This window comes from Morone saxatilis, unplaced genomic scaffold (assembly GCF_004916995.1).
Source record: "Morone saxatilis isolate NCDOM2014 unplaced genomic scaffold, NCSU_SB_2.0 Contig21, whole genome shotgun sequence".
Classification (NCBI taxonomy): Eukaryota; Metazoa; Chordata; class Actinopteri; family Moronidae; genus Morone; species Morone saxatilis.
This window is the reverse complement of record NW_023339774.1, coordinates 16226514-16253723: the sequence shown is the minus strand read 5'-3', so window position 1 is coordinate 16253723 and position 27210 is coordinate 16226514. Positions and strand designations below refer to the sequence as shown.

Sequence of the window (27210 nt, the reverse complement as noted above, 5' to 3'; positions counted from 1 at the left end):
TGATTCTAATGAAGATACATGTAGTGCATCTGTTTGTAATTTTTTATATTTAAGAATACAAATAATCTTGGACCATGTTATTATTGTAGCCTGATTATTTTATTTATCTGCTAATAGATAAATAAAATAATCAGGCTACCTTATAAAAGTACGTTTTTACACTAACTAGAATGGAAATTAATGAGGAAAAAGTCTATTTTATCAAACTGTAACATACAGATGAAGTTGCACCATGAGGACATTTTGGGCTGCAACTACAGGTCGGATCCCTATAAGGAACACACTAAAGTGGATCCCTGGCTTCCATGTTGAAGCAGTAATTTGATAGTTGCGTGTTCCCAGTGAATGAGAGTCAAGTCTTGACAACTTCAGCCGGCAAACATCCTTCCGTTTCTGCAGAACATCTAAACATCTGATGAAACTGTGCGACAGTGGAGCTCAGTTTTCAAAGCAAACTTTTCCGCAATGAGAAACAATTCCCGCAGGAGAACAGGCAGCAGGGACAACGCATGAACCACCTTGGCACAGTCTAATTAGAGGAAACCTCCTTATCTCTGCAGTGATGGAGCGTTTTTACGCGCTGTGGATGGTAACTCTCCTCCAGTTGTGTCAAGCAACGATATACAGCAACGACTGGGCGATAAGAATAAAAGCTGACCGTGAGTCTGTCAACAGGATAGCAGAGAAATATGGATTTACTAACATGGGTCAGGTAGGTGTGATGCTAAATACTGACTGTCTTTCTTATGTAGACCTGTAGTGGACTCAGTGTGTAGGCCTTTACATCGTCGAGCTTCAAGTTAGGCCACATCCCATTAAAAATACGTTGAGCTGCAGCAAAACTATACAAAAATCCAGCATGCAGTATAACGATTGTTGCAAAATATTGTCTCAAATACTTAAAAACATCTTTCCCAACTCACCACTGTAAATGATATAGATTTAATCAGAGATATCAATAGGCTAATAGTGTCCAATTTAGCCAATTACCAGACTGCCAAACCTGCAATGCCATATAAAGTAATGTTATTGCAGATATCTAACTAGAGTAATAACATCAATTGTATTATGTCTGAGGTTAAGTGCAATAAATGTCCTTGTGTTTGCAATTCACTGTCCACCATCTTCCCAGCAGAAACTAGAGTAATATTAATTTCTGTGCAAGATTTAAGAAAACCTTGATCATATTTGACAGTCAAATATAGCTGCAGTACATGATTATGTCTCAAAATGATAAAATGGTAATAAACTGATAGAGGGAGTACTAAACTGACACTAAGCAACTGCAAAATGAAGTTAAAATATTAGTTTAATCATACAGACTGAACATTTTTTACTTTTGTATAGTCCTGGAGAACTTTTAATGTCAGAGGTCAGCAGCTGCTCATTACACATTACATTACAAGCCTGTCGAGATGTTCGTGGCTAAGAGAAGTATACCAATCTGCCAAAAAGAGTCACATTTTGTTCGCTCACCTCTTACCCTCATTTTATTATTCTAACCTTGTCTATATAATATTAATTATCCAAACAGTTAAACCTCGAAGAACCATTACTTTATTGCCATTTCAATCAAGGTCACAAAGAACTAACAAAATGAGACCTGAGAATCAGACCAAACATGTCAATACACCCACAGAATGAGCAAATAATAATAAAATCAATAAATAATAAAGCAAATAAATAAAACAGTTCGGGTTATAGAGCCCATGCCCATAAAATTCAACACATAGACTCCCTGGGGATAGGTGCTGTAATGAAATTTGCTTGGGTCCATGTTTCACTACAGGTGATATGACCAGAATGAACCTTAGAAACTGAAAGATTGTTTTATATTGCAGAGGTCAGAAGTCAAAGTAAATTTCACAACAGAGCCACCAGGGAATAAATTAGGACCATCATTTATTCTCATCTGTCAGAAAATGTCCCTGCTATGATACTTTGTTTATTACCACAAGCTACTCTTCTTATATATTAAAAAGATCTGTTGACGTCATGGCATTATGGACACAAACACATGAGCGGCAGCAGTGAAGCTGGTGTCTTGTGGCTCAGGTTGCCATTGCCTGAAAAACTATCACAGGTGTAAGGTAGCCTTCCTAATGAAAGCCACCAAAGGTAGTTTCATAATTTAACAGCTGTTTAGTACAGTGACAGTGCAGGATTAGCAACACACCTTCACCTGAAAACAAATTAATTTAGAGGATTTGATGTCTGTTTCACCAGATTGGAGACCTCAAGAGTTATTACAGTTTTCGGCACCAGGAGACAGCGAAGCGATCCACTGTGTCCAACAAAGAGGTGACTGTTAGCGTCGCCAAGGAGACCAAGGTATAGTAATGGGATATGAGGAGAACTGGAAGACTCTGCTAGATTATTAATCAGCTGCATGCCCCCTCTCTACCTGCAACACATAAGCACACACATGTTCATGTACTGGCCCATTCGACACATTGATATCTCCACATCATGGCATAACACACACTCATACAACCTCAAAGCTTTAGGATGGCTAGAGTCATAAAGAGGAGCAAAATGGCCAGTATCACACCACATTTAGAGGGTAATTGTGGTTTAGCCATTTTTTCTTCCAGTAATAATAGTATTCTACACACACACATTTCTGAAATCTGGGAAAATTGTGACAAGGCAAAGGGCAAAAATATGCCTCCTGTAAACATCCATCATACTTTACAGACTGAATGGTTAAACTTTGACCTGTCTATTACAATAGTTGCAGGCCTAGATAAGTATATAAGTATATAAACTAAGCAGCCAAACATAAAACAAAATTAAATATAATTTTCCCTCACCATACTTATAATAAATTCTGGGTGAACAGCACTTTCATATCTGACCTATAGAGTATACACTGTAGTCATATTCAGCTGTTTATGCTGTATATAATTAATGTCAGAAGGGGTTTATGCACTTCTGCTTGGATGCTAAACTGTATTTCTTTGTCTCAGTACTTGTTCTCTGTGCAGTTGAATCTAATCTCATCTAATGTGCATATTTAAGCTCCCTTTTATAAGATTCTTGTTTTGAACAAGTCAGCTTGAAACATTAAAAAGTCTTCAACCAACTCACTGAGCTAATGTTAGATCAATTTTCTAGTTAGCTACAAAAATAAGATGCATGCACAAGTTGTTATAAAGAATTATCTTTTAAGTCGCAAACAAGTCTACGGTCATGCTAGCAGCTCTACGAGAGATGAGGCTAATTGTTAATTAGGCAGGTATGTGGTAAAAAACTTGAGTATTGGGATATGTTATATGAAACATTTGAACTGCTAGTGGCGCTAGATTAAAAGTCACCAAAGTCATTAAGATTCATCTTTTATATGAAAGTCAGTGTGGGCCAAAGTGCTGGACTGACCATACAACTGACCAGACCACTGCCATCCCTAAAGCCATGCAAGTAGTGTGTCTAAAAACATTATGTCTACATCTGTATAAGTACTGTGTGTTTTCCTTTTAAGGTGGAATGGCTCCAACAGCAGGTGGTTCAGAGAAGAGCAAAGAGAAACTCTAGAGCCAGTCACATCTACACCACTGACACGAAGAACAAACACCTTCACACTGCTCATCCTCAGTCCAGCCGCACCCCTGCATCCCAGCACTATAATGACTCAATGTGGAACAGCCTGTGGTACATTGTGAGTCAGATTTTTTTTTTCCTTTACTAAGCTCAAGTCTGAAACACAGACACATTAACCCAGACAGACAGAGCCTAAAATAGACCCTGATTTATTCTTTAGTCCCAAAGGCTAAATTGGATGTCCCACTGTTTGCTCCACAGCACTGCAGTGATGAGTCCAAAGGCTGCCAGTCTCGTATGAACATTGCGGGGGCCTGGAGGAGAGGGTATACTGGGAAGGGTGTGGTGGTGTCTGTCCTAGATGATGGCATTGAGAGAGAGCATCCAGATCTGAAGCCAAATTATGTAAGTGCCCTGGGATGGGACGCTGTTCTCGGGAAGGGGACATTAATCATTTGGCAGAGCTCTTAGTGTAAGAGTGCAGAGCTGAGACAGATATTGCAGGCAGAGCTTTTGGGCCAAAGGTTTGGAGAGGCCGGCCAACAGTATTGGAATGGACATTAAACGTCTGATCCACTTAACTGTCGAGTGGACTGGTGAATAATGCTCTTTGTGATTTGTCTGATGAAACAGAGACAGATAGCCGCTGGCGTTTTGTTATGTGCTGCTACTTACCATCCTTCTGATTTAGGATCCTCTCGCCAGTTATGATATGAATGGACAAGACCAAGATCCTTCTCCCAATTATTCCAACAATGCTCCTAACTTGTGAGTACTTCTTGTTTCTAGATTTCTCTTTGCACCTGTTTTGCAGTTTCCCCATCATAATTCTAATTAATGCATGCTTTTCTTTCCATTTTTTCAGTAATTACATGCATATATGGATATGCAAATTCCCCAGTCTGAATTCTGTCTTCTCACTGGTTTGATGTAACGGAAATAGCCTGTCTTCTCCTCATGCATATGCATCTAACCTCATGTTCTGATGTTCTCCTCCTTTCTCTCAAGCCATGGGACTAAGTGTGCAGGGATGGTTGCTGCGGCTGCAAATAACTCTCAGTGCACTGTTGGAGTCTCTTTCCAGGCACGGATAGGCGGTGAGTAAATGTGACGGCATGAAACTAGAGTGCCGAAGGACTTGTGGAGGTTAAAGTTTTGTATGTAATGGATTCAAAGATTATCATTCTCACTCTTCTGTCCGGTTGACCTGTAGGCGTCCGTATGCTGGATGGAGATGTGACAGACATTGTGGAGGCCCAATCACTAAGCTTCAGACCACAGTACATTGATATCTACTTAGCTAGCTGGGGTCCAGAAGATGATGGGGCCACTTTGGAGGGACCTGGGCCTTTGACTCGTCTTGCTTTACGAAATGGCATCAAAACAGTGAGAGAAAGAAAGAGAGTTTGTGTGTGAAAGAGGAAGAAAAAGGGTTGTTTGTGTGTTTGTTTATGTCTGTGTCCTACCTGCGGCTGTATATTTACTTCAAGGGCTTATCTTTTTCTCCTTATCAATGTGTAAATATCATTAATACATTAATCACCTCTGACTGCCTCCCCAATTAATCTCAGGGTCGGCATGGGAGGGGCTCTGTTTTCGTCTGGGCATCAGGGAACGGAGGGCGAAGAGGTGACCACTGTTCCTGCGACGGCTACAGCAACAGTATCTACACTATCTCTATCAGCAGCAGCACTCAGCGGGGAAGCTGGCCAGATTACCTGGAGCAGTGCTCCTCCACACTTACAGCAGCTTACACTGGTGGGGAGACAGAGGAAGTGGTGAGTAAAAAAAGAAACTTCTTCAGTGTGATTGTTCCATTCCAGAAGATACACTGATGATGTGCTGAGCAAGGTTATAATAATTTACTTAAATTAAACTAAAAACTAAAACTAGGTGTGAAAAGACATTTTAGTCTATTTTAAGTCAGCCCTATTACTTTCTGCTGCTGCGCATCATATATGGCTTCTACTGTAAAGCTTTATGAGAATGATTGTTTACCTTGGTACAACTCAATAAAAAAATAAATAAATTGACTTTAGAAATAAACACAAACTAACTGTACTGACAAAACTCACTAAAATAAAATAATATAATATTATAAATATACAGGAAATGTCTTAATTTGGTCAAATTTGTCAACGCAACAAACATTAGGAGGCATTTATTGAGATGTCTACATGACTGTGAGGCATTGTATTTGTATTGTAATATTTATTCTAAACTTTTTAAACCTTGCCCCTGACAAACTAATACTGTGGCTAATAAAAAACAAACTAAAACTAAACATTTTTAGAAAAGCGTATAGGGAAGAACCCCAAACAATAGAAACTAAACTGAAACAAGCAAACCCTTTCTGGAAACTAACTGAAACTAAAATGAATTGAAAATAGATGAAAAATACAGAACTACAATAACAATAGTGCTGAGGTGGGTCGGTATACTGTAGGTAATGGAGTCACCTTAGTGATGAATTTTGTGTTCTGATATTCGCTTAGAAAAAGTTTACAAAAACACGCACATCCATACACTACATAATGTTCCCATGAACATTTATTGGTATTGATGGTATTCACTGACAAATAAATCAAGGTGTGTGTGTGTGTGTGTGTGAGCCACAAAATAACACGGTCCCTTCTCAGTCAACAGTTAGAAGCACACTCTGCACATTGCTTCTTTACTTTACTCAATCCATGCTGGCTTTACCCATCATCCCAAATTCAAAATGATCTACATAATATATATAATTATTATGAATTAGGTGAGTTAGCATTATATATGTAGATATTAGAGGTAAATGTTAACTATATTCTAGTTTTAATTTTTTATTGATGCAGTTAATGTGTGTATGGTGTATAATTTCATGACTGGTTCAATGTCATTTGAGATGTTTCCTGGACAGAACTGTATAGTTTAATACTATTTATAAGGAAAATAGAAAGTGTTCATCTGGTAAACGTCCAATTGATAATTCCTATTAACCTTTTGTCGGTGCACAGCAGGTGAGCTGAATGTGAAATTCATGAATGAACAAGCAAACAATTAAACATTTTGACTAATGTTTCCAGTAATACATGAATAATGAATGAATATTTACTTGGGTTTAAATTGAGCTTTTCCCTCAAGGACATTCCTGTTTCCCTATAATTTGTATCAAGTTACATTGTTCTTCTTAGAAAATTACGTTTCCATAAAATAAAAGTTCAACCTGCCATGATATATGAAATTCTTAAATCTCTAATCTTGTGGCTGGAACCTACACTTGCTTACTCTAGTGAAACTCCCTTTGCTTTCCCTGCAGAGCTAAACAGAGATTATGGAATAAATAAGTTATGTGTTGTGTTTTGATATTTATTTTGTTGCCTTCAAGCCCCTAAAGGCATTACAGTCTCCCCCCCAGAGTCTTGGAGGCGTGAAGAGCGTTTCTGATGTATTTACAAAGATCTTTTTTCTGTCTCTTTTGATAATAAAATTATATGAACAACAGATCTGAAAATCACTTTTATATAATAATAATTATATAATATAATTTGTAACTTTGGTTGAACTTTAACGGATTTAATAATCACTGCTGCCTTGCGAGCTGCTTAAAGCCAAAAAAATACACATTTGGGAAATAAGGTGGAGGCTGGGGGGGGGAGTGTTGGGGGCAAACAAGCGACAACTTCTGCAGTTGAGTGTGATGGTCTGAGACACCTGTCAATCAAGCAAATATGCCCCAGACATACTCCCTATGAACTTTCTTCCTGATAGAATAATGAACTTTTAAATTCACAAAGACACAGGACGAATTACCTACTCAGACTCTATATTATAAGGTTAAAGGATCTGTATATATACTGCAAGTCTATTTTGGCCTACTCCATTAAGGCCATCAAGCACAGAAAAAAAGCTCAGTTCTTTGTAATGGCAGGTGAATATCGTTAAATATTGAAAAGCTAAAAAGATCTGGTGTCCTCGACAGGTAACGTTGGGTCCACAGCAGAGCTGCAGCCAGACTAAATCAGAAACCTCCCTCTCCTCCTCCATGGCTGCAGGTGTCATCGCTCTCACTTTGGACGCAAAGTAAGCAGCTCTCCCACACATAAAACCCAGACAAGCAGGCACTGTTAAAAGGTATGATTGGGTGATGGGAGTATGATTTTCTTCTGTCTGGCCTTTTCTCAGCCCCTTGCTAACTTGGAGGGATGTGCAGCACATCATTGTCCGAACATCAAAAGCTAATCATCTTATTGATCCTGACTGGCATGTTAATGGAGCCGGATACAAAGGTAGTCCCACTGGTTTTCTGCTACATTTCTAATTCCAAACTGAAGTGAAATGAATAATTGCATGATATCTTTTGAATGCAGTCCTCCCAAAACTTATAATAAAGAAGATGAGCAAAGATAAGTTAAGCTTGATAAGCATATTTTTGTAAATGTTCTCTCAGCTCTTTTTAGGGAAACTATCAAACAGCGAGCATACAAACTAATGAGATACTGTGAGCAGAACAGTAATAAACGCCTACAAAGTCCCAGGAGTGTGTGATGTCTTTTATAAGCTACAGCGCCTTTTATGCCCCAGCTAATGTGGTAATGTGTGTGTGTGTGTGTGTGTGTGTGTGTGTGTGTGTATATAAGTGAGCCACCTGTATGGCTATGGCCTGCTGGATGCTGAGAGCATGGTGAAGGAGGCTGAGCGTTGGAAACAAGTTCCCTCACAGCATGAGTGTGTGGAGGAGGCTCCCATCCAGCTGAGCAGGTATCACACCAACCACACTGCAAGAGATCTCCACTTTGAGTCAGGGCTTCCCTTGATTCCTCCCCTTTTATCACACTTTATCTATTTTTGTCTCAGTTCTCACATGGATTTCTCTCACATTGATTCTCACACACTTTAATGGGTGTCATTTTCTTTACTGCTCCTTTCCTTGTAACTCTCTCTTCTGCTCCTTGTTTTCTGCCTCCTCTCTCATCTCTGCTGGTCACTGTGTCTCTTTATTCTTTCCCTCTCTCCGTCTCATGACAGAACTATTCATCCAGGCTTGGTGTTGACGTCTGTGTATGAGAGTGCGGGCTGCTCTAGCGAGTCCCTGCAGCACGTTGTATATGTGGAGCATGTCGTCGTCCGTGTTACCATCACTCACAGTCGTCGCGGCGACCTTTCCATCACGCTCACATCACCTTCAGGCACCGTGTCGCAGCTGCTAGCTAACAGGTAAGTAAGAGCAATGCTCAATCACAGACAGAATGTGTAGAAACTAAAATATCACCACACCCCCCTCCTGTGGCTTCACCACATGGTTTCTACGTACAGCAGTAATCTGTGAGGCACACTTTCATTTAGAGCACAGCATAACTCCACAGTGCTAAATTCTCTAGTTTGCAACCTTGTCCCATTAGGGAGAAAAATGTGGATTTTTGGCAAACACTACTGGAAAATCACAGGAGTGGTGCTCATATGGTGTTCCAGGGAACAGGTTTAATTTTCTGGCAAAATTCATTTCTGGCAATTTTCTGCTGCTTTCAGTGCCTCACTTTCAGAAAACTCAATACTAAATACTAAAAATACACCACAAATTAGCAACAAGAGACTCAAGTACGTCAGTGGAAAAGTAACCATGTACAAGGGAAGTTGCAGATTGCAACCAACTGAACATTTGTCACGTCTGTATTTGACTGGGAATGAGAAGTGTGTAGGAGAAACTACAGTGGCCCTATCTACAGCCATTGTTTGGTTTGTCCATTCTGGGCTACTGTAGAAACATGGCAGCCTCAGTAAAAGTGGACCTGCTCCCTCTATAAATAAAAACATTGTGTTTTAAGGTACATTCCTATGAATATTATATTACATTTCTGTTAATAAATCACCATAAATATTACACACTGGACCTTTAGCTGCTATAATCAATATATATATATATATATATATATATATATTAACAATGGGTTAAATTATTGTGTATAATGCGAAAGTGGTCACTCACAGTGATGAACCCACTCATAATCATCACATGACTCTGCAATTCTCCTCAGCTCTTGAGTGAGAGTGATTTAGTGTCCACCAGCCCATTGTTTTGGTCTTATGCAACATGTTTAGGTTCAATCTCTCCACTCTCATAGTGAAGCTACCAGCCACAGCAGTCAGCTGTTTTCAGGGGAAAAGATCTGATAAAATTACTCTACACCATCTGTTCAGCACCAAACAGCAGACAGACACAGGTAGTGACTCGCTGGTGAACATAGTTCACTAGTTCATTTGACAGATTACTTTGCAGATGAAAAAAATGCTGCTTATGTTACTAATATGTTACTGTTAAAATCACTGGATAATATATATAATGATGAAACACTGACAGGGACATGGGCCATATTGGATAATGAATACTTTTACTATTGATACTATTACATTTTATACTTTTACATAAGTAATACTTTGAATGCCGTATTTGTACATTATTGACCTCTCTTTACTTTTACCTGTAAAGGATCTATAGTAGCAACAGTAGCAGCAGTAGTAGTAGTTGTAGTAGTAGTAGTTGTAGTATTATCATGATTATGTAATGTTGTGGTTTAGGCCTCTTGACGACTCCACCGAGGGATTTCAGAACTGGGAATTCATGACAACTCACTGCTGGGGGGAGCAAGCAGCAGGGGAGTGGACTTTGAAAATCCAGGATACTCCTTCTCAGAAGAGAAACAACACTGAACTAGGTCTGCTCTTCCTACTTGTAACATCTCAGTATTATGAAACATAGCCTGAAGTTCAACTAGAGCAGCAGCTAAAATACAGTGCAGGCCTCCTGAGACAGACCTCTTATATTGCTCTCTTTTTGTCTTTTGTTTCATAGGGACGCTACAGGACTGGTCCCTGGTGATTTATGGCACCGCAGAGCAGCCGTATCCTTTGCATCGTGAGAGAGCCCGATCTGCTGAGATGCCGATGGATAGTGACCTCACTGAAGAGTACAGTGGTGAGTCATGTACTCAGCTGGTATTAAGCTGCCCCTTCTTCTAGCTCAGACCTCTCACATAGCAGCTAAATGGACTCTAATGCAGATTTACAGTGGATGTCAGTTCAGTTATAAATATGGAACTGTATCAGCAATCTGAATAACTTCTCTGTCGTTGCCACGATGGAGCACTGACTTTGCGAATATTTGCCCTTCCAGGACCCTGCGACCCAGAATGCAGTGACGATGGTTGTGAGGGGCCCAGCCCGCAGCAGTGTGTCACGTGTTTACACTTTTTTCTCAAGTTCAAGAACAACACAAGGTTAGCATGATTGCACAGTGCAGAGTACAGTTAGCAGATCCAAAATGCATTGTACAGTGTTGATAATGCTCATACATTTTGAAAAGTAAAATAATCAGATGTTATTAAGTCCATGTGCTTATATATTGTGCCAAATTCTTAATGCTTGCATGTAAGAAGACAAAAAATTAACAATACTCATGGTTTATCACATTATAGTGGTGAAAATCTCCACCCACTCATTTAGAGTCATAGCTCTTGTCCTCTATGTGCTTTGGTCTGTGTCTGTCCAATAGGATGTGTGTATCAGGTTGTCCCAGGGGATTCTGGGGCGACCGCCGGCGTTGTAAGAGGTGCTACTCCTCCTGTGAGAGCTGCACTGGGAGTCGCAGTGACCAGTGCACTTCCTGTCAACCTGGTCATCACCTGACTGAGGGGACTAATACGTGCACAGCCATCTGTGGCGATAACTACTACCTCGACCACGGTTGGATTTCTGGCTTCAAACCTGCCTTTGTGTTTTGTCACATTTTTGTAATTATACATAACAAGACAGAAGGAATATCCTCGAGTGAACTTTTAAGAATCCTTTGTTTGGAACCAGCTGCATATGAGCCTGCTAATGAATAGCCAGTTGATGTAACTGCAGTTGAGGGGTCTGTGAGTAAGATTGATTAATCGCTCTGATGTCTATTCCATGTGTATTGTTTGATTCCCCCACAGATGCAAATATGTGCAGAAAGTGCAGTGAAAACTGCTTGAAGTGCACCTCCTACAGCATCTGCACAGAATGCAAACCAGACACAAGGTGAAACAAATTCTCTGATGATGCTTGAATTAACTGCTCGGTAAACATTGCTCCTTCTCTTCCAGTCGCAGAGAATACTGATTCTCCCTGTTCACGCACACCCTCTGCAGCATCATAACAATTAGAAAAAGCCACAATATTTTTAACTCTCTATTCAAAAGAATATTTTATCCTTCCCTTTCCACACACTGCTCGAAAAAAGAAAAATGGATCTTCATTTCCATTTTGCAATATCATCACAAGAAAGGACAAAACATCTCTGTCAAATTCACCATATTGTTAGAAGTTAGAAGTTTCCGGAACACTCTGACTCAGTTCACCAAGTACTGGTGGTGGTGTGCTGTGGGTTGGATAACTGAGTCTGCGGTCTAAAGGCAATGAGTCATCTTGACGGTGTCACATGACTGGCTATGTGTGTGTGTGTGTCACGGTGCCACATGCTCTCTCCGCCCTCTCCAGTCTGCAGGCGAATCGGTGCCAGCAGAGCTGCGCGGCAGGATTCTACCATGACAAGCAGGAAGGCACATGCAAGCCCTGTCACAAGGCCTGCGCAACCTGTGCAGGTGAGAGCACAGGTCAAGGGTCGGGGTCATGAACTGTATGAAATCTAATTTAAATACATGATATTGAGCTGTTCTGGTTTGCAACACTCCTTTGTGTCCTTTATCCATTTAAAAACATGTTTGTTTCTGCCTCATGTGGCATCAGGTGCAGGTGCTGAGGCATGCAACCGTTGCGCAGAAGGCTACTTGACGGAGGAGTGGAGGTGTGTGCCCTCCTGCAGTGCTGGTTTCTACGCCACAGAGCCAATCCCAGAGAAAGCTGATGGGCACAGGATATGTAGGAGGTGAGCTCACTGGTGTGTGTTCAGGTGTGGGTGGTTTGTTTATCTGCTGATGGCAGGCCTTATTCTGGTGGTTGGCTTCTGTGTGTGTTTGTGCTTGTTTTCACGCTTGTATTTGCCGTTGTGTGACTGTATGGGTGTAGTTTTTTCTCTGTGTCTGTATTTTGTCGTGGTCCGAACGTGTGTTTGTGTGCACATGTATTCATTCTCCGTGCTCTCCTCCTCAGGTGTGACGCCAGCTGTCTCACCTGTGTGGGGCCGAGCCGGGGGAACTGCAGCAGCTGTTCCAGCGGTCACAGCCTGCAGGAGGGAGTGTGTGTTGTTAACACTGAGTGCACAGACGGTCAGTCAACCATTGTCTTCCTCTATTACGTGTTGGCTCACAGCTGCTAGATAAATATAATAATATCTTAACAAATTTAGTTCTTGCTTCTGTAACTTCTTTAACTTCACAAACACAATTACCCAAAACAAAAGTGAATTGATATCATATACACACAACAGTTACTAATGTTGGATGCGAGTATAAAGACTGTTTTATATATATATGTATATGATGATGTGATATTTATTAGGCAGTTTGGCCGTAAGTCAGCTGTTTTTATATGTGGCTTCCATTCTTTGGCTTCTGAAATTGAGCCCACCTCTTAGATGGTTATTAATTCCTCAGTAGGGCTGCATGATATAGTAAAAAGATCATATTTCGATTATTTTGACAGATTTTGATTAGTGTGGAAACATTTTTGGGGGTCTGTAGCAAACAAACATGTTTTCTTAAATCTGGAGAACAAGATTTGTAAGCCAGTGCATCTCTGCAGCACTACAGTACTTCATTATAATGCTGTTCTGTCACACATTTGACCTTTTATTAAAACAATTGCAGATTCTGCGATTTGCATATTGCACATGGCCATATAGCAATTGTTACAGTCAGTGTCATTCTCTTGCTGTATGTCTAACAGGAGAGTACCAGGACAGTAACGGAAAGTGCCACATATGTGATGCAACGTGTCTGAAGTGCACAGGGCCGCAAAGAGAAGACTGCATCAGCTGTGTTACTTCACGGTGAGTTGATCTTGACTTTTTAGATTCAGGGTCAGAGGGGAAATTAATACATCCCTCTGTTTCTCTGAGTTAAAAATTGTGTTTCACCAACGTGTAGAGTTACAAATAATAATGTTTCACGGACATGTTGATATTATTTACAATCAAAGCCAGTAGGACGCACATCAATTCGATATAAGTGAAAATTAATTGTGTGTGTTATTAAAGCCAGAGTCTTATTTCATTTTAAACAAAAGGTCTAAGAAATGATGTAGAGCTGAAACAATCAGGCACCTAACTGATGAGGCGACTGAAAGAAAAATAATCTGAACTATTATGATAATCGATTAATCGTTTCAGTAATTTTCAGTTGCTGGTTCCAGCTTTTCAAGGAGAGAGTTGATTATCTGCTTTTCTCTGTCATATATCATAGTAAACTGAATATCTATTTGAAGATGTCACCTTGGGTTCTGTGAACTTGCTATCAACATTTTGTCACTGTTATTTGACATTTCATACACTATAATGGATAAATTGCAAAAATAATTGGCAGATTAACTGATTGAATTAAATATGAATAATGCATAAAATGTCCCATTTAGGCTCTGTTGCTTTCTACATGATTTGTCAGAAAGAAACTTCTATATACTATCATTATATATAGTATATGTATCTAAAATCACACATTGCCTCCCAGCTTAACCAACAATCCCCACCCCTCCTTCTCTTCTCCCTGTGTCAACACACTCAGCTTCATCTGTGTAACTCTGCCATATGTTACACGCCGGGATGTAAATGAGTTCAACTCATTTGCATAGACAGGATTCATATCTGTTGATTTTGTGGTGTTGCAGCTGAAAAAGTGTTTTTGACGTTGTTGTCGGCTGCAGGGCTCTGGATGAGGGCCGCTGCGTGGTGGAGTGTGCCAAGGGCAAATACCAGTCAGGTGGCCAGTGTCACCTGTGTGACCACACCTGTGCCACCTGTGTGGATGCAGGGCCTGCCAACTGTACCAGCTGTGACACTGGTGAGGACTGAACAGACGTGTATGTATACTGTGTGTATGTGAGAGAGAGTGACAGGGACATAAAAAAGTAAAGGCAGGTAGAAGTATAGTAGAAGCAGATTTGGTTAAAGAGATCAAAGATACATTTTTAGCTTTAAAGCAATGGTGAACTTAGATTTACTTAGATGGTAGAATTAGTTTTATTGATTAGTCTTCTGTCTATGATTCAACATATCATGTTTATCTGTTGCTTCCATGGGAAACAGGAAAAAGTCACTTCTTTCCCTCTCTCCAGTCACTGCGATGGTTAAACAGGTCTCCAACTCACTCAGTAAATGAACATATATACATACAGGCAAAGCAGATCCGCCTTAAATATAAAAATCTAAATATATCAATAAATATATTTACTTAATTATTTAAATTAAGTAATTTGTTTTAGGTTAAACAGTATTTTATTTAATCAAAATCCAGGATTTCAACATTTCTGATGTTAGCGACCCCTTGTGGTAGTAGACAGCTGTGCACACCACTATATAACCAGACAGATGAAAACACAACACTCGCATATTATCATCTTATAAAGTGGATGTGGTGAACTTGTTAGCAAACAGTTGCTCATTTACACATCCAGCAGACATGGAGCAACATTAGCATTCAGTTGCAGTCATGTCTCTGGCCACCTGATGAATGTAAGTCCAATATTAACTGTACATTTAGCCCTGGTCTGGTCTCCATTAATCTCTGATAAATGCTCCACTATGTCCACCAGCAGTGGATTGTCTGTTTGGTGCGGGCCAGGTAGTGTATAAATTGTACAAGCTAAGGTTCGGCCAAAGTTCAACATCACACCTCCTCACAGCATGACTTGCTGTTTGTCCTCCAGATAAGTTTGGAGTGGAGCGTTACCTGTATAAAGGCCACTGTCTGGATGCCTGTCCCGAGGCCTTCTACCACACCAAGGAGAGGAGCTGTGAGCCCTGCTCAGACCACTGCTGGCTCTGCACAAGCCCCACCCACTGCCTCAAATGTAACTCCTCCTACTACGTCTCTGATGGAGTGTGTGCGAAACTGGAGTGTGGAGAAGGTAAAAAAGGACACAGCGTTATACATGAGCTGTTTTTTTATATATGTTGTGCTACACAGTGACTCAGTGTCAAAGATGACCTTAAAAAGCATTGTCTCACAAATGTCCAATCTTCACTCTCTCACCCTCTTTTTCTGATCGTTTCTATCGTTATTTCACACTCTGTTTTCCTTCGGTCTCAGGGGAGGTGGAGGATCCAGATTACGACGACTGCATGGCGTGTGAAGAGGGCTGCAGGAAGTGTGTCCTGTGTAAGTCACGGCTCTGTAGCCAAAGTGAACGTAGACCGAGCTCTCCTCCCAGTGTGTTGCCGACCATGTTCAAGATTTTTCCCTGGTAGTTCCTGTTAAAAAGGAGAGCTGAGTTTTTTTGTCTGCTTTCAACAGATAACCCCAGGCATTGCCTGTCCTGCACTGAGGGCTTTTACAAGTAAGGCTGTGTGCCTCACTGTCGCCATGTGTGATCTCTCCTCTCTGCACTCGCTCTGCCTTTCAGTTCACTGCAGTGCTAGAATGAAAAGGGCCCTTTTTGCTGTGAAAGTAGAGTGGATTTTTGTGTGTATGTTTGTGAAGAAAAAACGCAGATAAAGACTGCTGCTTCTGTTATCAGTTTTCAGGATGGCTGCTACAGAAACTGCCCGGCTAAGACGTACAGCGTGGAAGAGGAGATGACCTGCGTTCCATGTGATGACAACTGTGTGAGCTGTGATGAACATGAGTGCTACTGGTGTGAGAGCGACCTCTTCTTATCAGGTAAAACGGCCCCACTTGGTCAAGACGTGAAAGTGTGAAGTATTATTTACAGTGGTGGAAGAAGATCCTTTAGTAAAAAATATCAATGCAATATGAAAATATTTCATTTCAAGTGAAAGTCTTGAAAATGTTACCTAGAGTCTCAGAAGGGATTCTGGCGGCCCATGTGGACAAAAGTGGTAGTGTATGTACCCCCTCATTTTCATTGATATCAAGGGGAATCAGACCGAATTATCATTAAGAATAACTATAAATAAATAGTTTCTATCTAATATTTTCTTGCTGATCATCTTGTTTGTTTTTGTAGGTCATGTAGAGGCATCAGTATGAAATGGAGAGAAATGGAGTTTCATAACCAGTTAAAGCTTATTGTACATGAAAAAGTAAGAGTAAAAGTATAAAAGTATCTTTAGCAAAATGTACTGTATTAAAAGTAAAGTACTGATAATGCACTTTTATAATATATAATATATATATATATATGTATAAAAGGATAAAAATTGATGCAACAGAACCAGAGATATCATGTTTTTTATTCCTTTTTCTTGTCAAAACCTGCCGCCTACATTACCCAAACTCAACTGTAACATTTTTTTTTTTTACATATGCAGAGGTACTCCCAAAGATCTGGCATTCTACTTTAAGTAAAGAACAAATACCTAAAGTTGTGAACATGCCCAACTAAGTGGGTTACATACAATATTGATCTTTCCCATTTTTCCCAGAGGGAAGTTGTGTTTCAGTGTGTCCTGATGGTTTCTATGGTGACGAAGACACCAATGACTGTGAGGAGTGTCACTCAGACTGTGTGACATGTAACGGCCTGGAGGATGATGACTGTCTGTCGTGTGAGGAGGGGAAGACACTAGAAAACGGAGTGTGTGTGTCTGACCATGAGGTCTGTCCCATTAAGACCTTTCGCAGTGGTGAGACTAATACTTATGTATTCCACTAATCCAACTGTCTGCCCATAATGAATCAGGGATTTGGGCACTTTCACAGGGGCAGAAAAGAAATCTTGGAGGGTAATTGGTCTGTGTGCCACCGTCCCTGAACCTTGTACCAACTTAAGTACTCAAAACAGGCAGAACTACTGAACGTGGGCCAGATACGGGCTTTGAAATAATTGATTGTATATGCTGAACATTTAGTTCCCCCCAAGAATTAGTTGGACAGACCTTAAAACAACATATGGTAATTAGTGTGAAGCAAGACATCTTAATTATAGGAACTAAAATAACTCAGAGAAAAGTACATAGGTTAATACAAAGGTTGAAAATGAACACACAGAAGTAAAGTTATTCTTAAATTTGAATTTCAGCAACTACAAAACCTTGGATTAAAGCCTCAAACCACACAAGGGAAGAAAGTTTTACAGGGAAACATGCTGGAACTATTTCTTGACCTGGCCAGGGTATCTGTTTCATCTCGTTTCCAGTGTTTATCCTAAGATTAGCTAAACTAATCGCCTGCTGGCTCTACCTTCATATTTAGCATACAGACATGAGCATGTTATTAATTCTGCTCTAACTCTCAGCAAGCTAGCAAACAAGCATATTTCCTAAAATGTCAAACTCTTCCTTTACAGGGGATTAGACGCAAGAAATTTAGGCAGAAAAGGAAGCAAAGGTGCAACATTTCCAAAGTTATGTAAAGCTGAAATTGTTCCCTTAGCCCTAATCCAGGACCTTCATTATTCATATCATGAGCATACATTTCAGTCACTCAGACAATGATACAATTCATTACGGAAAGAATGTTGAAAATACAAACTCAGTGGATGAAAGACAATCCTCTTAGCTACTTACAAGGTGGGAAAAAAATGTGTAAAATAACTAAAACATTTTTTTTGTGACAGAGGAGGGTGTTTTGGGAAACTTTTACCCCTGTAAAATCACAACTTGTCATTTTTATATTATTTATGCAAATCAGGGGCTCCGGCAGGAAGACTTGCCACCTCTGGAAACTCATGAAAACCTTTAAAACTAACCGTTGTCGATCTAAAATGAAGATAGCAGCAACTTGCAACATGTAGTTTCAGCAACTGCATGGCATATTTCTTGCATAACATGTTTTTAGAAACACAGTTGGTGATCTTCTTAATATAATTCGTAATATAAATTAATAATATAAAAGTTGCCAAAGTTTTAAATCCGAGAGCAGAAAGCAAGGTGAGTCAGCAAGTGTTTTGTTGGTCATTAAGACTAAAGCATCCAATGCTGCAAAGCGACACGACCCATTGTATCCAAAAACGTCCCTATGGACACGTACTAGGATGGTCCTGGATCAGGGCTTGGTTTCTCTCTGTCGTGTAATGATAAGTACTCACTTTCATGCTCACTGTGTTGTTTCTTTAACCTCTAGATGATGGTGCATGTGAAGACTGCCATCCATCCTGTGAGTCCTGCTCTGGAGACGAGAAGAACCAGTGTACAAAATGTGCAAAAGGTCTGTCACTTACAGTACGTAGATGAGGTGTTTTTATGCTTTCAGGCCTGCAACAGCAGTTTCATATTTTTGTGGTTACACAACAGTATATCCAGCTCTTTTGCAGTGATGATGTTTACTCTGTCTTCCTCCTCCAGGGCGGTTTCTGACCGCACAGCAAACATGTGTGTCAAAGTGTCCGGGGGGTTTCTTTGCCAGTCGGCTGAGCGGTGTGTGTGAGGCCTGCCCACCAGGCTGTTTACAGTGTGTGGACGCTCAGCACTGCACTCGCTGTCAGAGCACTCGTAAAGCCCCATTATTCCTGCAGGATGGACAGTGTGTCCAAGAGTGTGTCAGGTGAGGGGTCAATCCTGTCGCTGTTTGTTTTTTTTTTGTCTCAGATTTAAATGTATTTACACACTATTCACATTCTGGGACACCGGTGTCTCTTTCCAGAAATTGATTATTCTCAGTTTGGATACTGTTGGAATATAACCCTGCTGGCAAAATCATGTTGAAATCACATCTTTTGAAAATCAGGCCAGATATTTGAGGAACTATCTCTGAGGTACGAAAACTAAAATGACGGGAGATGTATTTGCTGGCCGTGACATTGACGTTTCCTACTCGATGTTTATGTGCCATTAAATTGTGACATCCTTGAGATTGAAAGAATATCTTGTCCTTGGTGAAGAGGTCCTTGAAGCTCCATTAGCACTGACATGACCATTTTAACTTTTTGGCCATGAGGGCTTTATTTTTATTTTATATTTACTACCAACTACCGAGTAGTTTTTTTTAGCAATACTTAAGTACTACATGATTGTCTGGATTAATTATCAGCTGTCCTCTGTAGACTGAAGCAGAGAGCAGAGCAGAGCAAAATGTCAGTCCTCTTGTTTACCCCAGCAGCAGCACATAAATCCATGACAGCATATTAAATAAAAAAGAAGAAATATGTGCATTCCAACTTGACACATTATACAAGGATAATTAATCACTTAATTAAGAAACTTAATGTTTATACTTGCCATGTTCTTGAGTAGGAATTTAAAAGTAATGCATCTGTTTAGTGATGCATCTAATATAGGTCCATTATGCCGCCTGGTTCAACTGATGTGATTTCAACATAACCTAAGTGTTATGGGAAGAATGCAAATGAAAAGCATACATGCATAATAAGCCCAGTACTTGTGCCTTTTGTCTACTGATCTCTGTTTGGCTCCTCACAGGGGTTATCTTGCAGGCCAGGTGTGTCGTAGCTGTGCGGCGGGCTGTACGTCCTGTGGGAAGAACGCCACCCACTGCCTCAGCTGTGAAGAACCTCTCCTCCTACACAAGCACCAGTGTGTGGAGGAGTGTCCTCCAGAGCACACTGTCCGGGACAGGGAGTGCCAACACTGCCCCTCAGCCTGTCAGGAGTGCAACCCACTCGGGCAGTGCACAGGTACTGAAAGCACAATGCAAAAAAGAACACATTTGGCTGTTAGAGCTCATTCAGTTTAATCCACAATGTCCGTTTACCTCTTTATAGTCCTCTTTGGATTGTGTTTTCATTACTAGGCAAGTGTAGTGTTTTATTTTTAGACCCACACTAACAACATGGCTCCAGGGGCGACAATGTTGGTTGCTCCACCACTTTAGATCCAAACTTAAAATAGGTGTTGAATGGATTGTCATTACATTTTTCAGACACATTTACGGTACCCAGACAATTTATCCTAATGACTTTGGTGAACCCCTGACATTTCCTCCAGCACAACCATTTAGATTTTTAATAAAATATCTCAACAACTATTGGATGGATTACTATTAAATATCCCCTGCAGGATGAATTGGTAGTCCCTTCCCTTTTCCTGTAGCACCATCAACACATTTCTATCAGCCTCAGCTTTACTCTTTATTTAGTACTAATTAGCAAATGTTTGCATGTTACCACTGTGACTGTGAGCATGATAAACATTTTGCCCGCTGACTCTCTGTTCCCCAACCACTAAATCTGTGTCAGAAATGCTTTTATTCCATCAACTGTGTACAACATGTGACTCACCTGCCTCAAGTCTATTCACGCCTTGTTAGAGAGAAGGCGTTTCTCCCTCTTGCGTTCCTCTCAGAGACTTAAGGATACTAGTTTCACTGAGTTGTACGAAACTGTTTTCCTATTCAGTGCTAAAAGCTGTTCTTTGTGCAGGCTGTGAGGAGTATCACTTTCTCCACGAGGGCCAATGTGTGCTAGACTGTCCTGAGAGGTTCTTTGAGGACAAAGAGCAAAGGGAGTGTTTGCTTTGCCACCCTGACTGTGCTTTGTGTGACGGCCCGAACAACAATGACTGTGATGCCTGTATGCACCCCGAGGCCACTCTGCACAGTGGGGCGTGTCTGGCAGCCTGCCCCTCCCATACCTATAGAGACCCTATGACGGGAGAATGTAAAGGTACAGCAGGAAACATACAGCACAAGTTTATCTTCCTGTTTCAGAGTTTTGGTAACTGAGGGATAATGAAAGCAAAAAAATGCATTCCTCTGCACTCAAAACTAAGTTGAAATCCATTGACTTTGTTAATATTCTTTATTATACATTCATAACTCCTGCCCTTTTGGGTATGACAGAAGTCAGAGATGCTCCGTTTCTCCTAAAACTGTAGAGCGTCCTTCATGCGTTTTCTCAATTATATTCTCTACTATGCCTGAGTGTGTTTCCTGACTTTAGCTCAGACTAAAATAGTAACGCTTTTCAGACAGTTAACAGGCAGCTGTCAAACCTTGAAAACAGAACAGTGATGCCAAAGACAGTTCCCTAGAGAAAGACACACCGCTCTGGTTTTGTTATTCAAAAATACAAAGGATGGTGTATTTCTCCCAGGAAAATGTTGTAGGCGATGCCCACTTTTGTTGCTACATACAGTAGCTGCCAGCAGTAAGACATTTAAAAGGAAGTACATTGCTGTACTGAAAAATGGTCAGAGGGTGATTATTTTCATCTGAACTGAACACAGGCTGCAGAAAATGTTGTCACAGATCACACTTTGAGAACCAAATAGGTGGGGAAAAAAATAGGTAGAAAATTACTTAATCTTTGACCTTATATTGCAATGGTATGTTATCAGATTAACTATTACAATAGAGAAAGTTAATGAGTGACATCAAGTCAACATGAACAAATATTGATTGGTAGGTGTGATAACTTAATCAGTTACGAATATTTTTTGTTTCTAGACTGTGATGAATCTTGCCTTACCTGCTTTGGGCCCCACGCTGGCTCCTGCACCAGCTGCAGAGAGGATCAGAGGCTAGACAGCCACGGCCATTGCGTGCCATCAGCCAACAAGTGCTCGCCTCGCCAGTACGCAGACCAGGATGGGGAATGCCATTCGTGTCACAAATACTGCCACAGGTGTTCAGGTCCCAGCAAAGCTCACTGCCTGAGCTGCAACCAGAGACATCTTCTGCTCAGTGAGTCGAGTTTGGCTCGTGAATTCTCTGAAGTCTTCATGTCCTGGAAAGCTCTGCAGACATCTGTGACTTGTTTGTGTAGCTGCATGATCATCACGTTTGTTTGTTGGTACAGATGGCACCTGTGTGGCTGAATGCCCCACAGGCCACTATGAGGATGAGTTGGGGGAGAAATGTGAACCGTGCCACCCTTCCTGCCAGTCCTGCGTTGGAAAGCACAGCCACGAGTGCCTCGTCTGTAAAACCCACCTATTTCGAGAGGGCAAAGAGTGTGTGGAGACCTGCCAGCACAGGTAGTTTAATCTGCTCACTGTCCAGCTGTGCTGCTCATCCATCACATTAAGTGCGGTCACACGGTTTTATTATTAATAAAAGATCGGCTTAGTCACATAATGTCATTCTGGACACTAAACCATTGCTTTCCTTTAGTTAGCTGGACAGGGGGGCAGTTTGGAGATAGAAGCTAATTTAGCCTGAGATTTAAATAGTCATTCATGTGGCCTGTAAAATGCTAATTAGGCTTGATTTTATTTGGGGTGCAGTGATTGAGAGAGTTAAATTAATGTGCCGTTAAATTGATGTGCAGTTAAATACTCAAGAGAAAACACAAAAATGATACAAAGGCTATTTAATTCTGTGACGTTTCACCCTACATACTTTCAGGCCTGTGCAGCATATAGCAAGAAAGAAAACATTGCTTTATAATGCTGAACCTGTTTCTGTTTGAAGTGTTTTATTATGACTGCATTCCCTCTGTCATGGGGTCTTGTCTATGTCGTGTCCGAGTAGTTACTGTTGTTTATAGCTGTATGTGACTGAGTGGCTGTGGAAAGGAATTTCCTTTGAGGACAAACAAAACTCTAATCTCATCCGATTTAATTGAATCTAATCTATCATAACTTTCTTGCCATCCATCCGATAGTCACTATGGAAACACAGGCTCAAGGATGTGTGAGAAGTGTGACCCAAGTTGCGGTGAGTGTATCAGGGGCGGGGAGGATGGCTGTCTGAGCTGCGCTCCGGGTCTCATCTACCTGCGGAAAGAAGGCTGTTGCCTCCCCTTGTGCCCTCAGGGATACTACCATGACGCTGCACACAGGACCTGCGAGCCCTGCCACACCAGCTGCAGAACATGCTCAAGTAAGAGCGTCCACTCAGCAGTAATTTAATATCATGCAGATAAACACACGCACAGATCACATGTAGGTGATGAGATATTGATGCTGCTGTTTTCCCCACGAACTGCAGATGTGGAAGTGGTGGACTGAGCTGTATTTTGACCATAGTACTGTTATATCAGAGTGTCCGCAGGGTCTTAAGAAAATTCCAACAATGTGAATTTTAGGCCTTAAAATGTCTCTATTATATTCCATTTCTGCCAATAGATGCTCCTAAATGTTACACACCGCACCTAAATGTGACATGAAATTATTGACAGGTTAGTAATGTTACTTATACAAAGTTGCATTTTTCAGTCTTATTTTTAAATGTGTTTTTTGAAAAGACTGGATTTTGATAACAACTATAAACCAAAACAGACATGGAAGTAAGACCAATTTTAGTAAATACAATTTGCCTTTCTTTCATACTTTTTTTCCGCAAGTATGGACATAAAATACGTCTTAAATTGCATTCATGATGGTCTTAAAAAGTATTAAATTTAACTCTTGTTTATATAAATTCTTAAAAGAATAATGTGAACAATTACAAACGATTTATCTAATCTAAAGTTCAAGAACAAGGCTGGTGATATTCTCAGTTTTGTCCCAAGACCAAAACCAACATTGTGTTAATTCACCACTCAATACTTTGTGACTTCCCTATCCCGATGCCCATTAGTATGTGAAACAAGAGTAAAAAGTGTATTTGTTAGAGACTAGTTTCAGTTCTGGATTTAGTGCACTTAAAAACTGAACTGAAAAAACAAAAACCCACAGTGCTCATGTTAGTGCAGGAACATCTCACCAGGTGCAATTGTGTGGTTCATAAATATTAGGCGTTGGGTACACAGACAATACTTGGTAGTAGCATCAATTAATTGTTAGTTTTAATATTTTAATAGTATTTTTGGCATATAGAATATTACCAGATTTTCCCTTTATGTTGTTATGTATCTGCAGGAAAAAACTCCCAGTCCTGTGACTCCTGCTATCCTGGATACCTGCTCTCAGATGGCATGTGTGAGTCCATGTGCGACACAGGCCAGTATCCTCTAATAAAGGTAACCACACTTTTTTTAGCTTTTAATTTCACAAATATTAACTTTTTATTAAAAAAAATAATAAATCCTTACCCTGGCCTTGCTTCACCAAAAAATAATTATTACTAATGTTTTGGCCCCAGGTATCATATAATGTAATTCAGACTGACTTATTACTGCACCAGGAGAAATCTCAAACAGCAGAGTGAAAATTATTACTGTGTCACGATTTCAAAATAAATCTCCCGTCTCATGCTGTGAGGCAACTGACTGAAACTGTCTGGCAGGTAGATGCATATTAATTGATTAGGCTGAAAGGCAGTGCCTCAGTTATATTCAGTCTTTTTAGAAATGAAAGCTTTGCATATCTTTAGAAGCAAAGAATCAATGGTTGTGATGTAAAACTCATGCTGTAGTTGTGTGTCCATCAATATAAGTCTTTTCAATGTCAATCCTTTTTCCTGCCACTCATCAGGGTTCAGGCCACGCTTGTGAGGACTGCGACAGCTCTTGTCTGGAGTGTCGGGGGCCTGGTCCAGCCAACTGCACCATGTGTCCTACTCAGGCCATCTTAGAAGCTGGAGGGCGCTGTCTGCTTTGTTGCCTCCATGAGGAGGAGGAAGAGGAGGCCACGACACAGCAGCAGGACTGTTGTAACTGCACTGAGACTCGAGGTGGGCTGTAGGTTGGTGATGCTTGTTGAAAGAAATGCAGGAAATGGAGGAGAACAGAGAGGCACATGTATGGAAGCTCATTTCCGCCAGTAAAAAAAATTAGATGAAAAGGTCCCCTTGACAATATATATAAAATAAATGTTCATGTTATGTCAAAATGATGAGATAAAAAGTCAAAGATATGAGATATTGCTGATTATATCCCTTGTAAAGTAAAAATACTAGGGCTGCAGCTAATTAACTCTTTGATTACTGATTAATCTGTTGATTATTTTTAATACTCAATTGATTATTAATGCAATAATCCTTGCTCTAAGCAATGTGGTCCTACAAGAACACACAATCTTCTTTCAAAGTTGGAACAGTTTGAGTTAATTCACATTAAAATTTCTAAATTAATTTTTTCTCTGTGCTCTCCTGACTGGTTTGAAGTGGGCGGGACTCACATAGTTCTGTGCACCAATCAGAATTTGGCATCAAAATGTGATAACAGTTGGTGGGTTGACAGGCCACTGTCAATCAAATCTGACCCACACAGTCCTGATGAAGGAGATAAAGTTCTTGTTTTTTAAACTCTTATTAAATAAACATAAACCTTAATTTGTCTTTTTAAGTTTGATTGATTGTTGTCATTAATATTTAATGTTTTAGAGAATTACTTTCAGTGGATTTAAATAAAGTTTAGAGTCCTTAATAGAGACCTGATGATACTTTCTGATACATAATGTTGTATTTGCATCTTTATTGCAATGATCAGTGTTCTTAAACTATATTGATCTTTTTAGGAGAACTGTAAATTATAATGTAGATTTCATTTTTAAAACCAAAAAACAAGATACAACAGATATGGTGGCCAGCCTTTCCTCTCAGCTGGCATACAGACAGCAATAAGATAGGGCTGTATGTAGCTTGAGAGGTTAAAACCCAAGTCTGAAAATCACTTGCTGATGCTCATTAAGCTTATGACTGTGAGTGTAAGTGTCAATGTCAGCTCCTTTATTCTCATCTGGATCTTAGTGAGTAAATCAAACTACTAAAAACTGTAAAATGGGGGACAAAAATAGGAATGTACCTCCTTTCCTTTTGGAAATTGAACTCTTGTAGACAGCAGAAAAACAGGGCTTGAAGCACTAAATGTATTGGTGTATGTTTATGTATCTGTGTCTAAACATCCGGTCTTTGTGGGATTTCTAGGAGAGTGTGTCCTCAGCACCAACTTGGCGTTCAGGAACGAGGAGGAAGATGAGTCCCAAGGTAACCTGGCAGTCTTCATCATCGCCTCCATCCTGTTGGTGCTGGGACTGGTGGCCGTCGTCTTCCTCGTTAGACACTCCCGCTCCAAGAGTGCGCCCCCGGACATCACTCCCCGTGGCTACGAGAAGCTGGGCTCTGGAGGATTTGGAGGTGGCAGCAGGCACGGCGGCTACAGCTCTGCTTCCCATAGTGGCCGCGCCAGCTCCTCCGGCGGTCGGTTCCAGGAGACTCAGTTGGTTGACATGGGGGAACGTCGCTTAGGGAGTAAGGACGACGATGACGACGATGATGATGAAGATGAGGACATAGTTTACATGGGCCAGGATGGCACCGTGTACAGGAAGTTCCGGTACGGACAGCTGGGAGAGGACAACGAGGACGAGTTGGAGTACGACGATGAGAGCTACACGTTCCGGTGAAGCATAAGAATCTCTCTAAAGAAACATTTCTCCTCTTTTTCTCTCTTATCCCTCCCTCTGTGCTGTTTATCTCCTCCTGCCCTGGGGGACAGACCCATTTATCCTCCACTGAATATGAGTTGAACCGAATGAGACATGAGAATCTATTTATAATGAGCTGCATTTTACAACCACTATCCATTCACAAAATATAATGTGCGGCAGAAAAAAAATCCATGTTGTTTAGCATTCTTAAGGACTTTTTACATAATTAAGCTTGATTTCTAGACTTGGTTTGGAGTATGATGACTTTCTGCATATATAACATAATTTATTATGTGCACCAGTTTTGACAGTTTCATTAATCATATTATTCATCTTTTAAATTGTTGTGGTGTTGGATTAGCATTTTAAATTTGATTAATCACGGTATTTCTTTTGCTTTTCTATATCCCCCAGTGTTTGCTGTCATTGAATTTTAATTTGAAAAT

At 40.5% G+C, this 27210-nt stretch overlaps 1 protein-coding gene across 1 annotated transcript; it reads left to right on the top strand.

Moving 5' to 3' along the window:
• The first annotated feature begins 232 nt into the window (after positions 1-232).
• pcsk5a (proprotein convertase subtilisin/kexin type 5a) lies at positions 233-27207 on the top strand. The gene is made up of 38 exons (XM_035668328.1): positions 233-260; positions 486-712; positions 2227-2331; positions 3482-3658; positions 3802-3945; positions 4232-4308; positions 4549-4637; positions 4754-4926; positions 5112-5318; positions 7502-7602; positions 7705-7808; positions 8160-8280; positions 8548-8736; positions 10096-10232; positions 10370-10492; positions 10691-10793; positions 11069-11259; positions 11496-11580; positions 12040-12143; positions 12289-12427; positions 12652-12767; positions 13387-13489; positions 14359-14495; positions 15361-15561; positions 15744-15812; positions 15948-15990; positions 16171-16313; positions 17039-17239; positions 18678-18761; positions 18899-19097; positions 19973-20187; positions 20932-21174; positions 21957-22193; positions 22309-22486; positions 23116-23333; positions 24314-24414; positions 24869-25067; positions 26262-27207. Exons 1-38 carry the CDS (start codon positions 233-235, stop codon positions 26738-26740), a joined length of 5790 nt encoding a protein of 1929 aa, XP_035524221.1. The 3' UTR covers positions 26741-27207.
• Positions 27208-27210: the final 3 nt, after the last annotated feature.

Coding starts and splice junctions, on each gene's coding strand:
- pcsk5a (XM_035668328.1), top strand. CDS start 233: ATGAGGACATTTTGGGCTGCAACTACAG. Junction 7,809..8,159: donor TAATGGAGCCGGATACAAAG/GTAGTCCCACTG, acceptor TGTGTATATAAG/TGAGCCACCTGTATGGCTAT. Junction 10,233..10,369: donor GAGAAACAACACTGAACTAG/GTCTGCTCTTCC, acceptor TTTGTTTCATAG/GGACGCTACAGGACTGGTCC.